General features: G+C 37.9%; 2 protein-coding genes across 4 annotated transcripts; one reads left to right on the top strand and one right to left on the bottom strand.

Moving 5' to 3' along the window:
* Window positions 1-783: 783 nt before the first annotated feature.
* On the top strand, window positions 784-12929 carry LOC119654985 (cuticle protein). Its single transcript, XM_038060647.1, has 2 exons — window positions 784-964; window positions 12484-12929. The coding sequence occupies exons 1-2, from the start codon at window positions 914-916 to the stop codon at window positions 12874-12876; spliced, it is 444 nt and encodes a 147-aa protein (XP_037916575.1). The 5' UTR covers window positions 784-913; the 3' UTR covers window positions 12877-12929.
* On the bottom strand, window positions 998-12473 carry LOC119654986. Of its 3 annotated transcripts, none has more exons than XM_038060649.1 (4): window positions 12392-12473; window positions 5776-5832; window positions 5545-5703; window positions 998-1239 (listed from the first exon to the last, which is right to left on the bottom strand). In XM_038060649.1, the coding sequence occupies exons 1-4, from the start codon at window positions 12456-12458 to the stop codon at window positions 1133-1135; spliced, it is 390 nt and encodes a 129-aa protein (XP_037916577.1). In that variant the 5' UTR covers window positions 12459-12473; the 3' UTR covers window positions 998-1132. The 3 variants fall into 3 exon arrangements, with proteins under 3 accessions (XP_037916577.1, XP_037916576.1, XP_037916578.1); XM_038060648.1 differs by having other exon boundaries at window positions 12371-12473; XM_038060650.1 differs by lacking the exon at window positions 12392-12473 and adding an exon at window positions 11790-11914.
* Window positions 12930-14037: the final 1108 nt, after the last annotated feature.

A 14037-nucleotide genomic window follows, 5' to 3' on the forward strand; every position in this document is an offset into this window, starting at 1 on the left:
GATCTAGACCCATGATGGCACGCCTACAGGGTTATAATGGAGAATGTAAAGGTCAGGCAGCTCCGCAAATTATATGCCCCGCTTTCCTGCTGAAAATTTTTCAGAGTTTTTTTTCCCTCGGAAGAGCACGAGTGGATCCCGTCTCTGCTTTTAGATGTGGCTGTAATATCACCAGTAACGTCGAAAAAATTGGCTTTTTATAGAATTTACCGATTACATTGTGTGTATTCGAGAAAACCCCCGCCCCGACTCCGCAGACCTTCTTAGATCCGACGGTGAAGAGTACTGTGTTATAGTCCTGCAAGACACCGCTGGTCTTCCCCTTGTGCATACCTCTCGTTGAAAATGCAAACTTCACTATGTTGATATAAAATAAAACCCTAATCTCCTTCATCCCCCAAACACTCTCCACTCCCTCCGAGGATTACCAAGGTAATAAGTGTTGATTATATAGATTTTTACTTTTGAAATCCTTTGAATTTGCAAGTCTTATTTCACTTATAAATTAAGGAATAATTATCCCAGATAATTTCACAATTTGTTATTCAAATATTTTAACAGCACATCTTGCATCAGAAATTATTGACATATCATAATAGCACCCAAATTACGACAACTTCAACTGAAAAAAAAGAAGCAGATAATTTACCCAATTTTATGCTCCTTTTCGTAAAACCACATCATCCACATAATGATAATTCAACCAATCTTAGATTTTAAGCTACTACCACCGACATTACGAGTACAGTTCCTTGCCGCCATATAAAAAGCGAGTGTTGTCTTTCATTTCAAATTAAAAGTTATCCGAACGTCTTTCACCCGACATTGAGTCAGTAGTGCATCTTCATAACGGAGATCTAGCCGGCATCGTTGCGCGCAGTTTTAAATTTGAATTTTCAAAAATATATCTAACATGTCTCGTTTAGTGCTTTTGGCCGTTTTCGTTGCCGTTGTTGGCTACGCTGTGAGTAGTTTCTTACAATTAAAAAGGACATCGTTTTTGAGTAGTAGTGTTTATTTATAATAACAATAAAAATATAAAAAGAATTCAGGAAATGCTAGAAAGATATCTACACGTGTTTTGAGATAATAAAGTGTGTTTGGGGAGTCAATTTTGACCGGTTACTGCCCTTTAGGAGCGAACGCACATCATTCGCTTAGTGGTACGATCCATTTGGCATTTCTCACTGACATTACATTTTACATTTCCACAATATGTCCCCGTGGCGCCGGTTTTACCTAAAAAGCAAAAAATCATATTCAAAAAAGATACCCGTGTTCATATATTGGCCCTAAAATATTAAAACAATCAGAACAGTTGGAAAAAAAGATACATTATATCATTTGTGGTAGTTACTGAATTGATGAGATAAACCTTCTGCAACAACTAGTGCTCTGAATCATGTTTTGAACAATTAATAGTTAGTAAAGGACTTAATTAAACTTACAGAATTTTTCCAGCAAGCGTTTATTGCCTTTCGGATGGTTTCTCCTTAAACATGTTTATTCCTATTTGCTCCAGAAATTTCAAACTTGCTAAATGTTTATAATAATAGAGTTCCAGCAGGTTTAAAATCATAATTGCAACCTAACTAAAGCTGAAAGATTGACAAAGATTCGCGTAAACATCGATTCATATCAAATAAGGAAATTATACCACAATCGAAAAGTTCATTAGCCAACGTAGTACTTCCTCTTGGAATAGAGAAGTGAAACTGAAATTAGTTTCATAACTTCTAAGATCCATAACCGTCGATGATCCCAGCAGAAGCCATTATAGTAATTCGTTATGAATATTATAAATTACTTGCATCATGAATGAAGTTTACGGTTTTACGGTTGTATAATGGGGACATGTATCTGAAATCACGTACGTGGGTATATCGCCTCAGTTTATGTTATTATGAGGGAAATTCATCCATGTTCCCAACAAATTTGAAACCAATTATTATTATCTTTTGAACAACTTCTATCTTGGCTGACTCTTCCTCACACATCTTACTTGGCTCATCTCGACTGATAAATGATGGTGTATCGATTGTGAAATTGCTAATTAATTTTATGAGAAATGAATTGATAAACGGACGGCTATGTTATGTAAAAACAAGTTTAATGGGTTTGATTTCAAGGTAAACGCATTTTACGGTTGAACATCTAGTTTTTGGGTTAGTCGAGCTGATATCGTAACATAAAAGACAGTGATAAGTCATCGACTGCTTTAAATAGCAATTAGTAACCTTCACCAGAAAATCATGACTTCGTGGAACCCAGTTCACAGATATCTGATATAAATGGGGAAAGATTTAAAAGATGCTTAACATATCCAAACGGAATGAATATGTTTTGGGGGCGAACTAATCCCACTGTAAAATGGCGGGTTTAAACCCGGACGTGTTTTGAAACCGAAAGTTGCATTTCAAAGTTCATTGTGAGCCGAAAAGTTTGTCTTGTAGGTAGCATGTTGCATATTAGTCAGCCTACCGATAAATCTGAGATAAATCAGAGTAGTATTCGCGGACATATGCCGATCACGACCATGACAGTGAAGTGCTAATTATTGCCTCATCCTCGATGTGATCCATAAAGATGGAATTATTTCCGAAATTCTTAGCGTCGAACGAATCAAACAGAAGTGACAGTTAGATGATGAAGTCACACACTAGTTGGATCTTTGATTAAGAGCGGTTTGAGTCTTTTCACCCCTTCCGCCGCTCTCCCTGTGGTCTTGTTGTGCGGGCGTCGATCCTCGTATTTTCGCTCTATATGGACGATCCATTGATGCTTGCGGAATTTGGTGAAGGTAAATGTTGCTAGGTTGTCAAAACAACAAATACATCCCATGGTAGAGTATTTAGACAGTCTTAAAGAGGTGAATTCAATGCCGACATAGCCAATATGCCTATTTCTGCCGAGTATGCTTGATAGACTGCAGGTGTTTCGACCTAAATTCGGTTGAGGGCAAACATTACGCTAGGCCCATGAGTGCGACATAGACCGTTTTGAAGAGCGTGTAATACTGTACTGACGGCGCGATGATTGAGGGGGTAGAACATCAGGCTCTCAAACTTGTTGCTCTGGGTTCCCAGTCGTCATGGGTGTCTGTGTTCGCCTCGTGTTTGTCTCGCTGCTGTGAGCTTATCACTTGCAGAGCGTTAAGTGTGATGATACTGAAAGTGGATCACAATCTCATTGAAAAATTGAGTTGAAAAACAATAAGAACAAAGAAACTGTGTGTATGCCTTATATTCCACTAAGGAGTAAACAGGAAATACTATTATTATAAGCGCCTGGCGCAAATACAAAGACAGGTAGTTTTGTGGGTCGCGTCTGCCTACCACACTGAATGAGTAACAACTTTGTTGGGGAAAACGAGTCAAGAGGCAGATGGACTGCATGGCTTATCGGCATAATTATTTTCTTAGCCAAATTGTAAGTATTATTATTATTCTGTTAAGGGAAAGTCGCACCCCGTCCTTGAAGAACTATTGTGCCCCTTTTACTGGTTATAGTGTACCTATTGATCATAGTATCTCAAGCAGGCCTATAACCGTTAGGAACTTTAGTATGTTCCCTACTTCCAGATCTTTCAGCTTTGCATCTGGTATTAAGTGTTCTCCCAGATGCCTCGACCTACTTTGCACAAGTGCCGGACACTGTCCTAGGGCGTGTATAGAGGTTTCGTCCTCCTCCGCACAAAACCTGCAGGCAGTGTCTGTAGATATCCCTAGCTTCCCTAGGTGATAGCTCAGCCGACAATGACAAGTGAGAATTCTCACTATGATTCGGAGGTTCTTTTTGGTGAGGTTTAAGCAATCCTTTGTAAGTAGGCAGGGAGCTCTTTTTTTCTCTCATTGTGTGTTTTGCAATGGATGTGGAAGTTGGGATGGAATTCGGCACTAACCTTACGCAAATACGAGGGAGTTGTTTCCGGGTCACATTATCAGATAGTCCGTGTTTTTCTTTCTTCCAAGTAGATTGGTATTGACCGGTGGAGGGACCGAATTATAGATAGTTTTTTGAACTAACAAATTCTCTTCCTCCTCTCTCCCATCGTTTATGAAATTAAATCCCTTACCTGAAATCTCTTTAAGGCGGGATAGCGGTAAGCTTTGCCATCTCGGACTCGTACGTCGTACGGTCATGGATGTATGTGATTGTCAAGGGGGTAAGATAGGTAGAATCTACTCCATCTTACGTCAGCCAGTAACCAAGTCAAAGGCCCAGGCCGTATTGCTGATAAGCAATACTCTCATCGTACTCAGTGTGCTCAGCAATCCAGGCCTTTCCGCTTCAATTGTCGAAAACGAACTTACCAAGAGGCTTTGCTGGGATTCTCTGATAATGCTCCCCTCAGTCATTCCGTATACCCCGCTTTGAAATTGTCAGAAGAAGCTTTTGCCATACTGTCACAGACAGCAGAAAGTTTTGAATGGGTGGATGACTGTTCCGGTAAACAAACGTGCATATGTACATATTAGGGCGTCATTCACAGCCAAACGCATCTTTGATTTACGATACAATTCTTGAAGTTGCTATGAATGCATAAAACATTGAAATCCGTCCATGCTTTTCCCAAAATTGGTATGCCGTCGTATACCAAATACTAAATCTGTCGCTCGCGGATTGGTCTAGGAGTGTTAATGTGATTCCTTCTGCATCAGAATCCAGTTTGTAGGAATTTCGAAGGAGAATCCAGGCCCGGGATGAAAATTGCCCATATATAATTCCATTTTTTTTAAAAAAACGTCTTTATTCCAGGTTCTCGCGAAAAATCTAGGATCGAGGAAAATCAGTGAAGCACTTTTGAAGTGAAAATTGTGGTTTTAAACTCTTGGTCGACTTGTACTATTAAGATAAGTAACCATGACTGTCTCCACGAGAAAAAGTGTATAGTAGCACACAAATGCTTAGCGAAATTCCTTCATTTGTTTAATGAGGTAGGCTTTGTTCTCTGAAAGATTAAATTTGAAATATGGAACTTACGGATCCTTGCTAGAAAAAATTTCAAAGAATGAGTCCTTAAACGAGGCATGCTTCATGTGTCCTGAACGTCAGTAGCTAGCCAATACTTCCACCATCTGGTTACAAAAAAACTGTTTCTTTGCATTCATGTTTTTAATCATAATAATATTTTTTTAGTAGAGCGAGCATTAAGTAAAAACTATTCTCAGCGTTCTAAAGTATTGAATGTATGTATCTGAAATATTGGAAAGGGCACGTAAGCTGATTTGTTGTAGCTTTTTTTAAGACTCAGCCCATGGCTTTTAGAACTCAACGATTAGCCCCGGTTTGAGTATAACTTTACATCCTTAAACACACCCAGTGGATTGCTGCCCAGATATAATATTGATTCAGCATTTACTGATTCTACAGATGGATTAATCTTTGATATTTAGGAAATATTTAATGAGCTTATATTATACGGAAATACTATGAAGAATGAAGGAAGGAAAGGAGAGAGGGAGGGAAGGACGAATTGTAATGTAATGATTTTTGAAAATTTATTGTAAATCACTCTCTCTAGAAACTCGACAAATTCCTTACCTCTATCATATTTATCGTTGTTACCTCCAAACTGATTAGGCAGAACGCATGATTTAGCATTGCAAATGTTTGGGCAACATTTGCCTCCTAAGGTAGAACAGTCATTATTTTCAACGCACTTGGGAGAACATGTCGTAACTTTCGAAGATAGAGGACATTCTACGGAGAAACATGTAAGATATGAACACAACTTCAAGGGGAATCCAGTCATGAAAGGTTTTAATTACTTACGTGCTTCCACCAGCGCAACAACAACAATTAAAACCGCTAAAATGTATACGAGTTTAGCTGGAACAAAAAAAAACCAAGTTAAACTAGTTGGCAGCCTATAAATATCAAATAAACTTCATAAATATATGCTAATGGTTTTCGCATGACTTGATCATAGGATGTGATAAATATTGTCTTTGGATTTCTTACAAGTACCTAGTGCAGTCAAGCGTGAATAATGTGTGTTTGCGGTTGCAATAAAAAATCACTTTGTTGAAGTAGTTTTTCAAGTTTTCAATTTTTGGTATTTTTTTTAATTTATTATTAAGTAGAAAATCCATAAGGATAGTTTCATAATTGATGTATTGAGGTTTTAAAATATCATATTCAATAACAAATTTATCAAAAATCAATAGCCTTTATAGCTTTTCCGGAGTCCTGAAATTTCTTATTCTAAAGAAGTTGTTAATGTGACATAAGAGAGTTGTATGCCTGAAAGATTTATTTATAATACAGAAGATAGTTTGAAGACAGTTTGGTATACTTCTATGCAAATTCAAACTCGCAGTTTTTGAAAATTTCATTTGATCTTCCAGCAATCTGGCTGTTCTGAAAATATCACCATTCCTCTCTTTTGCATTGTTCTAGTAAAGATGGATATTTTCAAACTTTAATTTTTATATAAGGTGCATACCCAATATCTATTCAATGTCGGTAATTCAGTCTTTTCCAGATACATTTTTGTATTCTTCCGCAAATATCTTTTTCTAATATAAAATTCACTGAATCTATCTACATCCTTTTTAAGTTAACTTATAGGCCCTGGCTAGTTTTTCTTAATTCGTTTTTACAACAAAGACGTAGAAGTGTGGGGTTGGTTGAGAGATCACCCACGAGTTGGTTTTTGCCAACCAAAGCAAGAGATGAACGACACATGTAATCTAATTTCAAGGACGCTAACCGAAAATGACACCGAATTAAGTGGTGCCAACAAAAATAGGCCCGTTGGTATACTAACAAGACAAAGTTTTGCGGAAAGGAAAGTACAACGTTTGATATTGGTTGTAGTCAATTCTCTGATTCAGCAAATACCGCGATAAACACTAATCAGAAGGCACAATCAATTATGTTCCAGGGATGTCAGGACGGTTTGGCAGAGCTGTTAATTGCTCGATTGATTTCTAATTCTTAATCGTATAGGTAGTACTTAACCGTGGGATTTTCTGATTATGTGAAGAAACTTTTATATTGTGATATACCCTTCCATTGATCATCGTCATCAATTCGCCGCCTACAGGTAAATAATGAGAGTGCCAGGGAGAGCGATGGGTTTTCATGGATATAATCGTACGAAACCCCTTTAGGAGAGAAGCGCTTTATTATTTCGGCTGAGAACTTCCGATGTCTTGGTTTTTTCGCAGATCTTTTTATGCCAGGGGCCTGTGACGGCAGGGCTGGTTCCTCAGCCACTATCCATTAGCCTGTAGCTGTAGCTCTACTTGATTCTGTTGATCAGCTTATGGTACATTTACTTTTAACCTACAAGGGATCAAATCTTCAACATATTCAACTAAGGGTATATTAGACTAATCGTATTCTTAGTATTTATGCTGATGAATATGTACTTTCCCGTATTTTGCGAAAGGCTGATATTTAGCGGCCAATCAAGTTGAGACGGAAGGTGACTGCGAAGCAAAGTTTGATCTTATCTTTTCGAAACCTTTGAAAGTTTGAAGGAAGTCGTAAGGTCTTTCAAGCTAGACCATATAACAAATGGTGCAATTATCAACGTATGAAAGCATTTTTTGAAAATAAATCTTAGCACATAATAGTTTCAATGTCTGGAAAAATAAATCAAACATTGTTACGAAGATTTGGACAGAAATTTGTTCTGTATGGCACTTTTTGACAAATAAGTGTCTTTATAAAAGGCAGGCCTTTAAAACACATGGTAGATTTTTATTAAAGGTTAAAAATAGCAAGATGAAAACCCAAAATTAACACGCAGGAAGAGCTTATTACTTCGAATTATAGTTGACCTAGAATCGATAAAAAACCTATCCTCAAAATAGTTGCACTATAAGCTGTAGATTCTTGCTTCAGTCAGTTGCTAGAATGAGCAGCGGCATCATATCTGAGTCTGTGAGCTACAGCACTCGAGTCTATAAATAACATCATCACCAGCGGGGAACCACGATTTTACCATGAAGGATAAATATACTAGGAATTCGGACGCTACCATGCAATCTTTTTGTATATACTTTGCGCAAACCTGGCCCGACTGTTAAAGTTAGATATGTGGCTAACGTCCAAGTGGACAAACTATTGGGGTTTCTAATAGGATGGTTGTGTGTTGCCTTCATGTTTTTGAAATCACTTTAACAGTAACATTGCGGAACCTAACTCATTGGTAGACTGTTACTTCAGTAATTATTCCTTATAGGGCTCTCATATTATTCCCGTTAGGTGAGGACGATCCGTTGGACAATCTATCAGAAGCCAAAATGGCACTAATTGGACGTGAAACCCCCAAATGGGCCTCACTGTTCCCCATAAACGTTTTCTCACGAAACAAGCTTATCGATACCTCGATTCGTCAAACCGTTCGTAGACTTAAGGTCAGTGCTCCACGTACCGGTTTTGACTGACGAGTTTATCGGGGGAAATACGACTCGTGGACGGGCTACTTTATGATGAATTTGTGACAACTCAAACGTCGGTGCGTGTCGCTTGGCTGAGCTGGTAAAGGAGTTAGACTACTTGCTTCACTGGTTTTGAATATGGTTAGTATTGAATGTTTGTGTCGCTTATAAGTCATTGCGAAAGCCGGTTCAAAAAAGTGAACTAGATTATTAGCATTTCGGTTCCTCGCACGTTATTTTAGAAAATGATACACCAATACTGATACCGATGATGCACACTTTGCCAGTTAAATCGTAAAAGAAGAAAGGAATACTAAATAGCTTGATTGCGTTGCTGAATAACTGGCAGGCTAAAATAAGCGGTCGACATGAAGGAAACCCCTGACGGATTTTATCTTCCCTTCTCTTCTGTTTTAGCTCATGTCAACAATCTTTCCTCGGTGTATCAGGGTCTATAATATGTGAGATGATTTCTTCAGGACCCCAGACAAAAAAAATATTCATATAAAAAGATACAATGAAAGGAACGACATTAGGCGGAGTAATGCGAGGGAAAAATGGATTCAGAGTGAGAAAAGTAATTATTTGCAATCAGGATCTCTTCGTCAGTAGGTTTCCGTGATGCAGAACCGTTTGGAAGCGAAAGGATATATTTCCCGAGCACCTTTGGCGGAAAATTTCATCATCAAGCCTGATTTCTATAATGCAGTTAACATGGTTTAGAGTTCCTTCAGCATTTTGGAGTGTTAGACCAGTCAGTTACATGGGGCGACGGAATAGGCGTAGTTTGTCACTTGAAGCAAAATATCATATGATCATGGATGGCAACTTTACACACGAGTGGAACGAAGGTGACTCGGCCCTATTGTTGATTTACTCCCGAATTTCACCATAAGATGTGGCATATGTTATGCGATTCTAGATAGAGGTGATATAGAGTTGTGTTGTGCAAACAGGAGTGGCTTGCCATATTGCAGTGGAAAGAGCCGATATTTTGTCGAAAACTTAATACAGCGAGTTGGTATCAAAGTCAACAAATTGAACGGCTAAGGTCAGTTGCTTAGGTTTCGGTGGCTAGGAGCCACGATTCAAGTAGACCAACTTATCCTGAAAACTGGATTGTTAAGCTAAGGGCTTCTTGGAGACATTCATCAGATTCACCACCTGCTTACTTTTCCTGTGACGAGTTAAATGGATGACTTTAGGGGAGCCAAACTCAACCTAATCTTTTCTGCAGAGTTAGTAGAAATGCTATTTACTGGCCGTGAATATTTCATTCAGGAACATTCCACAAAACTTGCATCCTGTTGAGCTGACGTACGCAGTTTATAATTCGCATCCGCCGGAAAATAGAGAAACTGCCTCAGTTCACGAAGCAACAATTCCAGCATCCTTTCTTTCGCGAAGCCAAACGGCCACGCGACGCATAGTTTTGAAATATCTGTCCAAATCCTCGGATATACTTTACGTGTGGTACTGGCGACCATCAATCTCAAAAAAGAGAGTAATTCGATTTGCCCAATTGATTGTTGGTAGTCCAACTACCATTATATGCTCGGCTCTGAAAGTTATGTATAAGTTAAAGCTCCCACATGGGTTTGAGTTGATCAATACTTTCACTAGGAAAATAAACTGCTTTGTTGCATCTTGAGTGTAAGGGTCACCACATTGATAGGAAAAGATTTTAATGTGTTATTAAATATGAGGATCACTTGCCACCGTCACCTCTACCTAACTCCAACGGAATCTGTTTCTGAAGCAAATGGTAGGAAGAAGATATTGAAATTAAACCTCTCAAGGAAACCAGGAAAATAGTGGTATTATCAATGCTAGTAGTCAGGATGAATCAATATGGGAGAATATGGAAGCCAAGTATATGTGAAGGTTGCCCAAATCTGGTGCCCCTCTTGATGGCCATTTGTACAAACTTCGTAATGTATATGTATGAAATAAATCAGACTTTTCACTTTAACGATATACTAATTTTCTATGGCTGTGTGATGCCTTAGGGTGCAGTAAGTTTATGCAAAACAGACAACTTTTACTAAACATGATTTTGTTAATAATAGTAGTATTTCCACCAAAATTTCTATGCTTTATACTGTGATCCATATTACTGCAAAATTTTGAACTTCTAGCGTGTTTTTCAGTAAATATCCAAAATATAATATATGCTATTATTATTGAGTAGATCTCATATGGGGGCATCATGATTTTTTTCTCATTTTTCGACTGGATTGTTTGTGGAGATGGGTTCTTAAATTAAATAACCTTTATCTACCTCTGCCTCGGAAAGTACTAGTCAAGCCCTTTTATTTGATACCCTACATAGTTACAAATGAATTGTCCTACTTCCTTTATATGAATGGGGTCATCCCCTAAGCTCCACACTGGCAAATAGGCAGGATAAAGAGACACTGAATCGATTTTGATAAGGTTGTGTTTTCCATAAAATTTGAAAATTCCATTTTTTGTGATAAGTAGCAGGGGAAGGGTAGGCAACTTTACTTTACAGGGCGGGATAGGAATGTTGTGCAGAAATAGTTGTATATAATAGTAGAACAATACTTTTAGTGACATTGTTTTTCCGACTTTTTAAATAAAGCTATAATTTTTATTGAACGCAAAACTTATTCATTATTATGAAGAAAATATGTTAATGCGAAGTAAATATTAACAACTACAAAGATAATAAAATTTAAGCCCACGATGGAGTGCGTCATAGACTTAATTATTCGGAATTATTTTACCATCTGATTGGCTCTATCTGATAGTGGACGCATTTCTGTTAGTTTTCAAACTGAAACGCAAAGACACAAACGAATTGTAATTTGAGCCTAGACTACTTTCTCTATTCGAAAATTAGATTCACATTTATAAGTTCAAGGTGAACGTCAGCATAAAATTTTTAGAGGTCAGTGTTTTAATCACGATATCAGGTCTTTTCATCAGGGGAATACAGGTAGAATCGAATACGTAGTAGGAAAAATTGTATCTATTCACACAAGAAAATTCAAATTAAGGATGGATAAAAATTAACATTGGGGAAAATTTTGGAAGAAACACATTTGGATACAGATTAAACTTCGAGAAAAACCGTTTCGACTTATGTAGATCTGTTTGCTTAAATTGAATTGAATTGTCACATTTACTAAATTTGTGATTTATATGTTAAAAAAACAAAACTTATTCAGAACAGCAACTCAATATGTGGAAAATTAAAAGCAATAACAACACAATTCTTTGCAATTCATTCGTAAGAAGTCACGTTTGAATGCACTCATTATTCCATGATATGGTACTATAAAATGTTCACAACTTCGAAAAATATTTATATCTTTTTCATATACAATCAACTGGAATTGCACAGTTTAATGAAACTTAGGAAATTACCCATTTTTCAAGTATGACGACGCGTAAATGTGCACCGAGCAACTGAAGTTAATTCTTCGAACACTAGTTGATAACTGCTATTACAATGACGAACCCACTTGGCCAGCAAAAGTTGCTTCAACACACAAATAAGATAAATATTGGTTTTTTCTGCTAACCATGGAAGCAGAAAAACATAAGATCTCGTCTCTCAAAAGGCAAAAAACAAGAGAATTGTTAATTAACTTGCATTGAAAATGAGTGTTGATTGTATAGATTAAATGAGAAAACTTGCTGTACTATTTCAGTTATGAAAAGATATAATTTTGGAGCAAGTATGGACATATAGTCGTGTATGGTAAAATGACAGTTGTAAATACGTTCTCTTCTTTCTAGAAGCATTGGTTTGGGTATTTATTTTCTAGTCCACTTCCAAAAATGTGCCTTCAAATAAACCCTCTTCCATTCTTATTAGTATTTGTATCTTACGGTTCAAAATTAAAGTATTTTAGAATATCAAATTAAAGTAACATAATACGTAGTTACTATAGTTTACCCTAGGGTATAAAATAGATGCTCAACCTAGTTCTTCCACACAATACCTACGCAAGAATTAGTCTCACTTTTATCTCGAACACTGATAACTCTACTGCTCACTAAATACGCATAAATTAAACTCAATTTTCTCATCAACTTCAATTTACACTACTCACAGGCTGCACAAAATCAGGCTCCACAAACCAAGTCCCGCGCAGCTGATGATGATGAGAAGCTGGTTGAGGAACAGAACCGCAACGCTCACTATGCCTTCGATGTAGCCATCGATGATCAAATCCGCGACAGTGGTTTCCAACGCCAAGAAACCCGTGATGGAGTCAACGTTAAGGGATCATACTCATACAATGATGGATTCTTCAAGAGGACCATTGAATACGAGGCTGACGACCAAGGATACCGTGTAGTTAACGAACTCGTTGAACCAATCGGTGACGGGCCAAAATACAATCCAAGTGGAAAGGCTGAAGTTAGCGGGTCACAAATTGGACATTTCACAATTACAGAAGATGATGTTCCTAAATATGAACAACAAAATCCAAAGAAGTTGTGAATTAATTGTATGACTTGTTAAGTGGTTTAATATAGTAGTTGTTTTCTTTTGTATGAGCGTTGCCTTTATTGTTTTGAATTTTGAGTGCTACAGGGCTGGCATTGGATTGAAAAAGGAAAGATAAATCGGATTTTTTTCATTCGCATTTGGCTAGAAATCTGAGCTGCAATCCTTTTCGACTCAATTTGCTGTTTCCGCAGTTCCTCTTTAAAAGGATTTAGCGGACACATGAACAAACAACTTTGAAATTAATTCCTACAGCAGCAGGTAATCAAAACGGCTCCACCAGCATCAACTGGGGAGAAAGTCAGATATCTTTTCTCATCTATGAGTAATGTGTAAATCACTAGTACCCAATATAAGACCCATTCCTTCTTCTCTTTTAATAACTAGGAACGATAATTTGCTTCCAGTCTTCGAACCACTCTTTCCAGTTGGACATGCTGAAAAGCTACCTGTTGTCTACATCAGTTGGGCCCTCCCATCGTTCGTATCCTGCCCCACAAGGTCGGTTTCGCTGGACTGTACCTTATAATTTACAGTGGAGAATAATGCGACTTTCCATGTATTGCATGTGTCCAATACATACTTTTCCATACTAGACCGTATACATATACCATTCTGGGTCCTGTATTATTAGTTCAAGGATTCTGAATTCTGAGGTAAAAGGCGCAAATATTCATCTAAATCACTCGTTGGTTCAACTGCTGCTGGATATGCGGAAATTATGTAAGTTGATTGCCGCTAAAAGAAACTGATTTTTCCAATATTGCCGATGTACTCCACCATAGATGGTACAAAGCCCGCCCAGTTGGAGAGAGAAGGGAAGCGGAGAGTCTTTACAGTGTGAATGGATGTGTAAGATCTCATCGTCTCAGGCGTGTGTGTGTGTGTATATGGTGGGGGAGAAGCTACAGCTTCTGAGCACTCAGGCCGTGTTGGCCCATTGTACTCGCCACCCCCGTCTAGCGGAATATTCCGGATTCGTTAACGTATCGCAGGATTTCCGTTAGTGGATATGATGCTACCCGTCGCAATTGGAGAACATCGGCACCAAAGATCTGATGCCTGATGCGTCCATAGGCGGGGCATTCACATAGGAAATGCTCCGTGGATTCCGCTTCCTCATTACAGGAGGGACACGTATCATCTTCGGTAATT

The sequence above is a fragment of the Hermetia illucens genome, chromosome 4 (genome assembly GCF_905115235.1).
Source record: "Hermetia illucens chromosome 4, iHerIll2.2.curated.20191125, whole genome shotgun sequence".
NCBI lineage: Eukaryota > Metazoa > Arthropoda > Insecta > Diptera > Stratiomyidae > Hermetia > Hermetia illucens.

Coding starts and splice junctions, on each gene's coding strand:
- LOC119654985 (XM_038060647.1), top strand. CDS start 914: ATGTCTCGTTTAGTGCTTTTGGCCGTTTTCGTTGCCGTTGTTGGCTAC. Junction 965..12,483: donor TTGCCGTTGTTGGCTACGCT/GTGAGTAGTTTC, acceptor CACTACTCACAG/GCTGCACAAAATCAGGCTCC.
- LOC119654986 (XM_038060648.1), bottom strand. CDS start 12,458: ATGAGAAAATTGAGTTTAATTTATGCGTATTTAGTGAGCAGTAGAGTT. Junction 5,833..12,370: donor TGAGACTAATTCTTGCGTAG/GTATTGTGTGGA, acceptor TTTTTGTTCCAG/CTAAACTCGTATACATTTTA. Junction 1,240..5,544: donor CAACGATAAATATGATAGAG/GTAAGGAATTTG, acceptor TTTGCTTTTTAG/GTAAAACCGGCGCCACGGGG.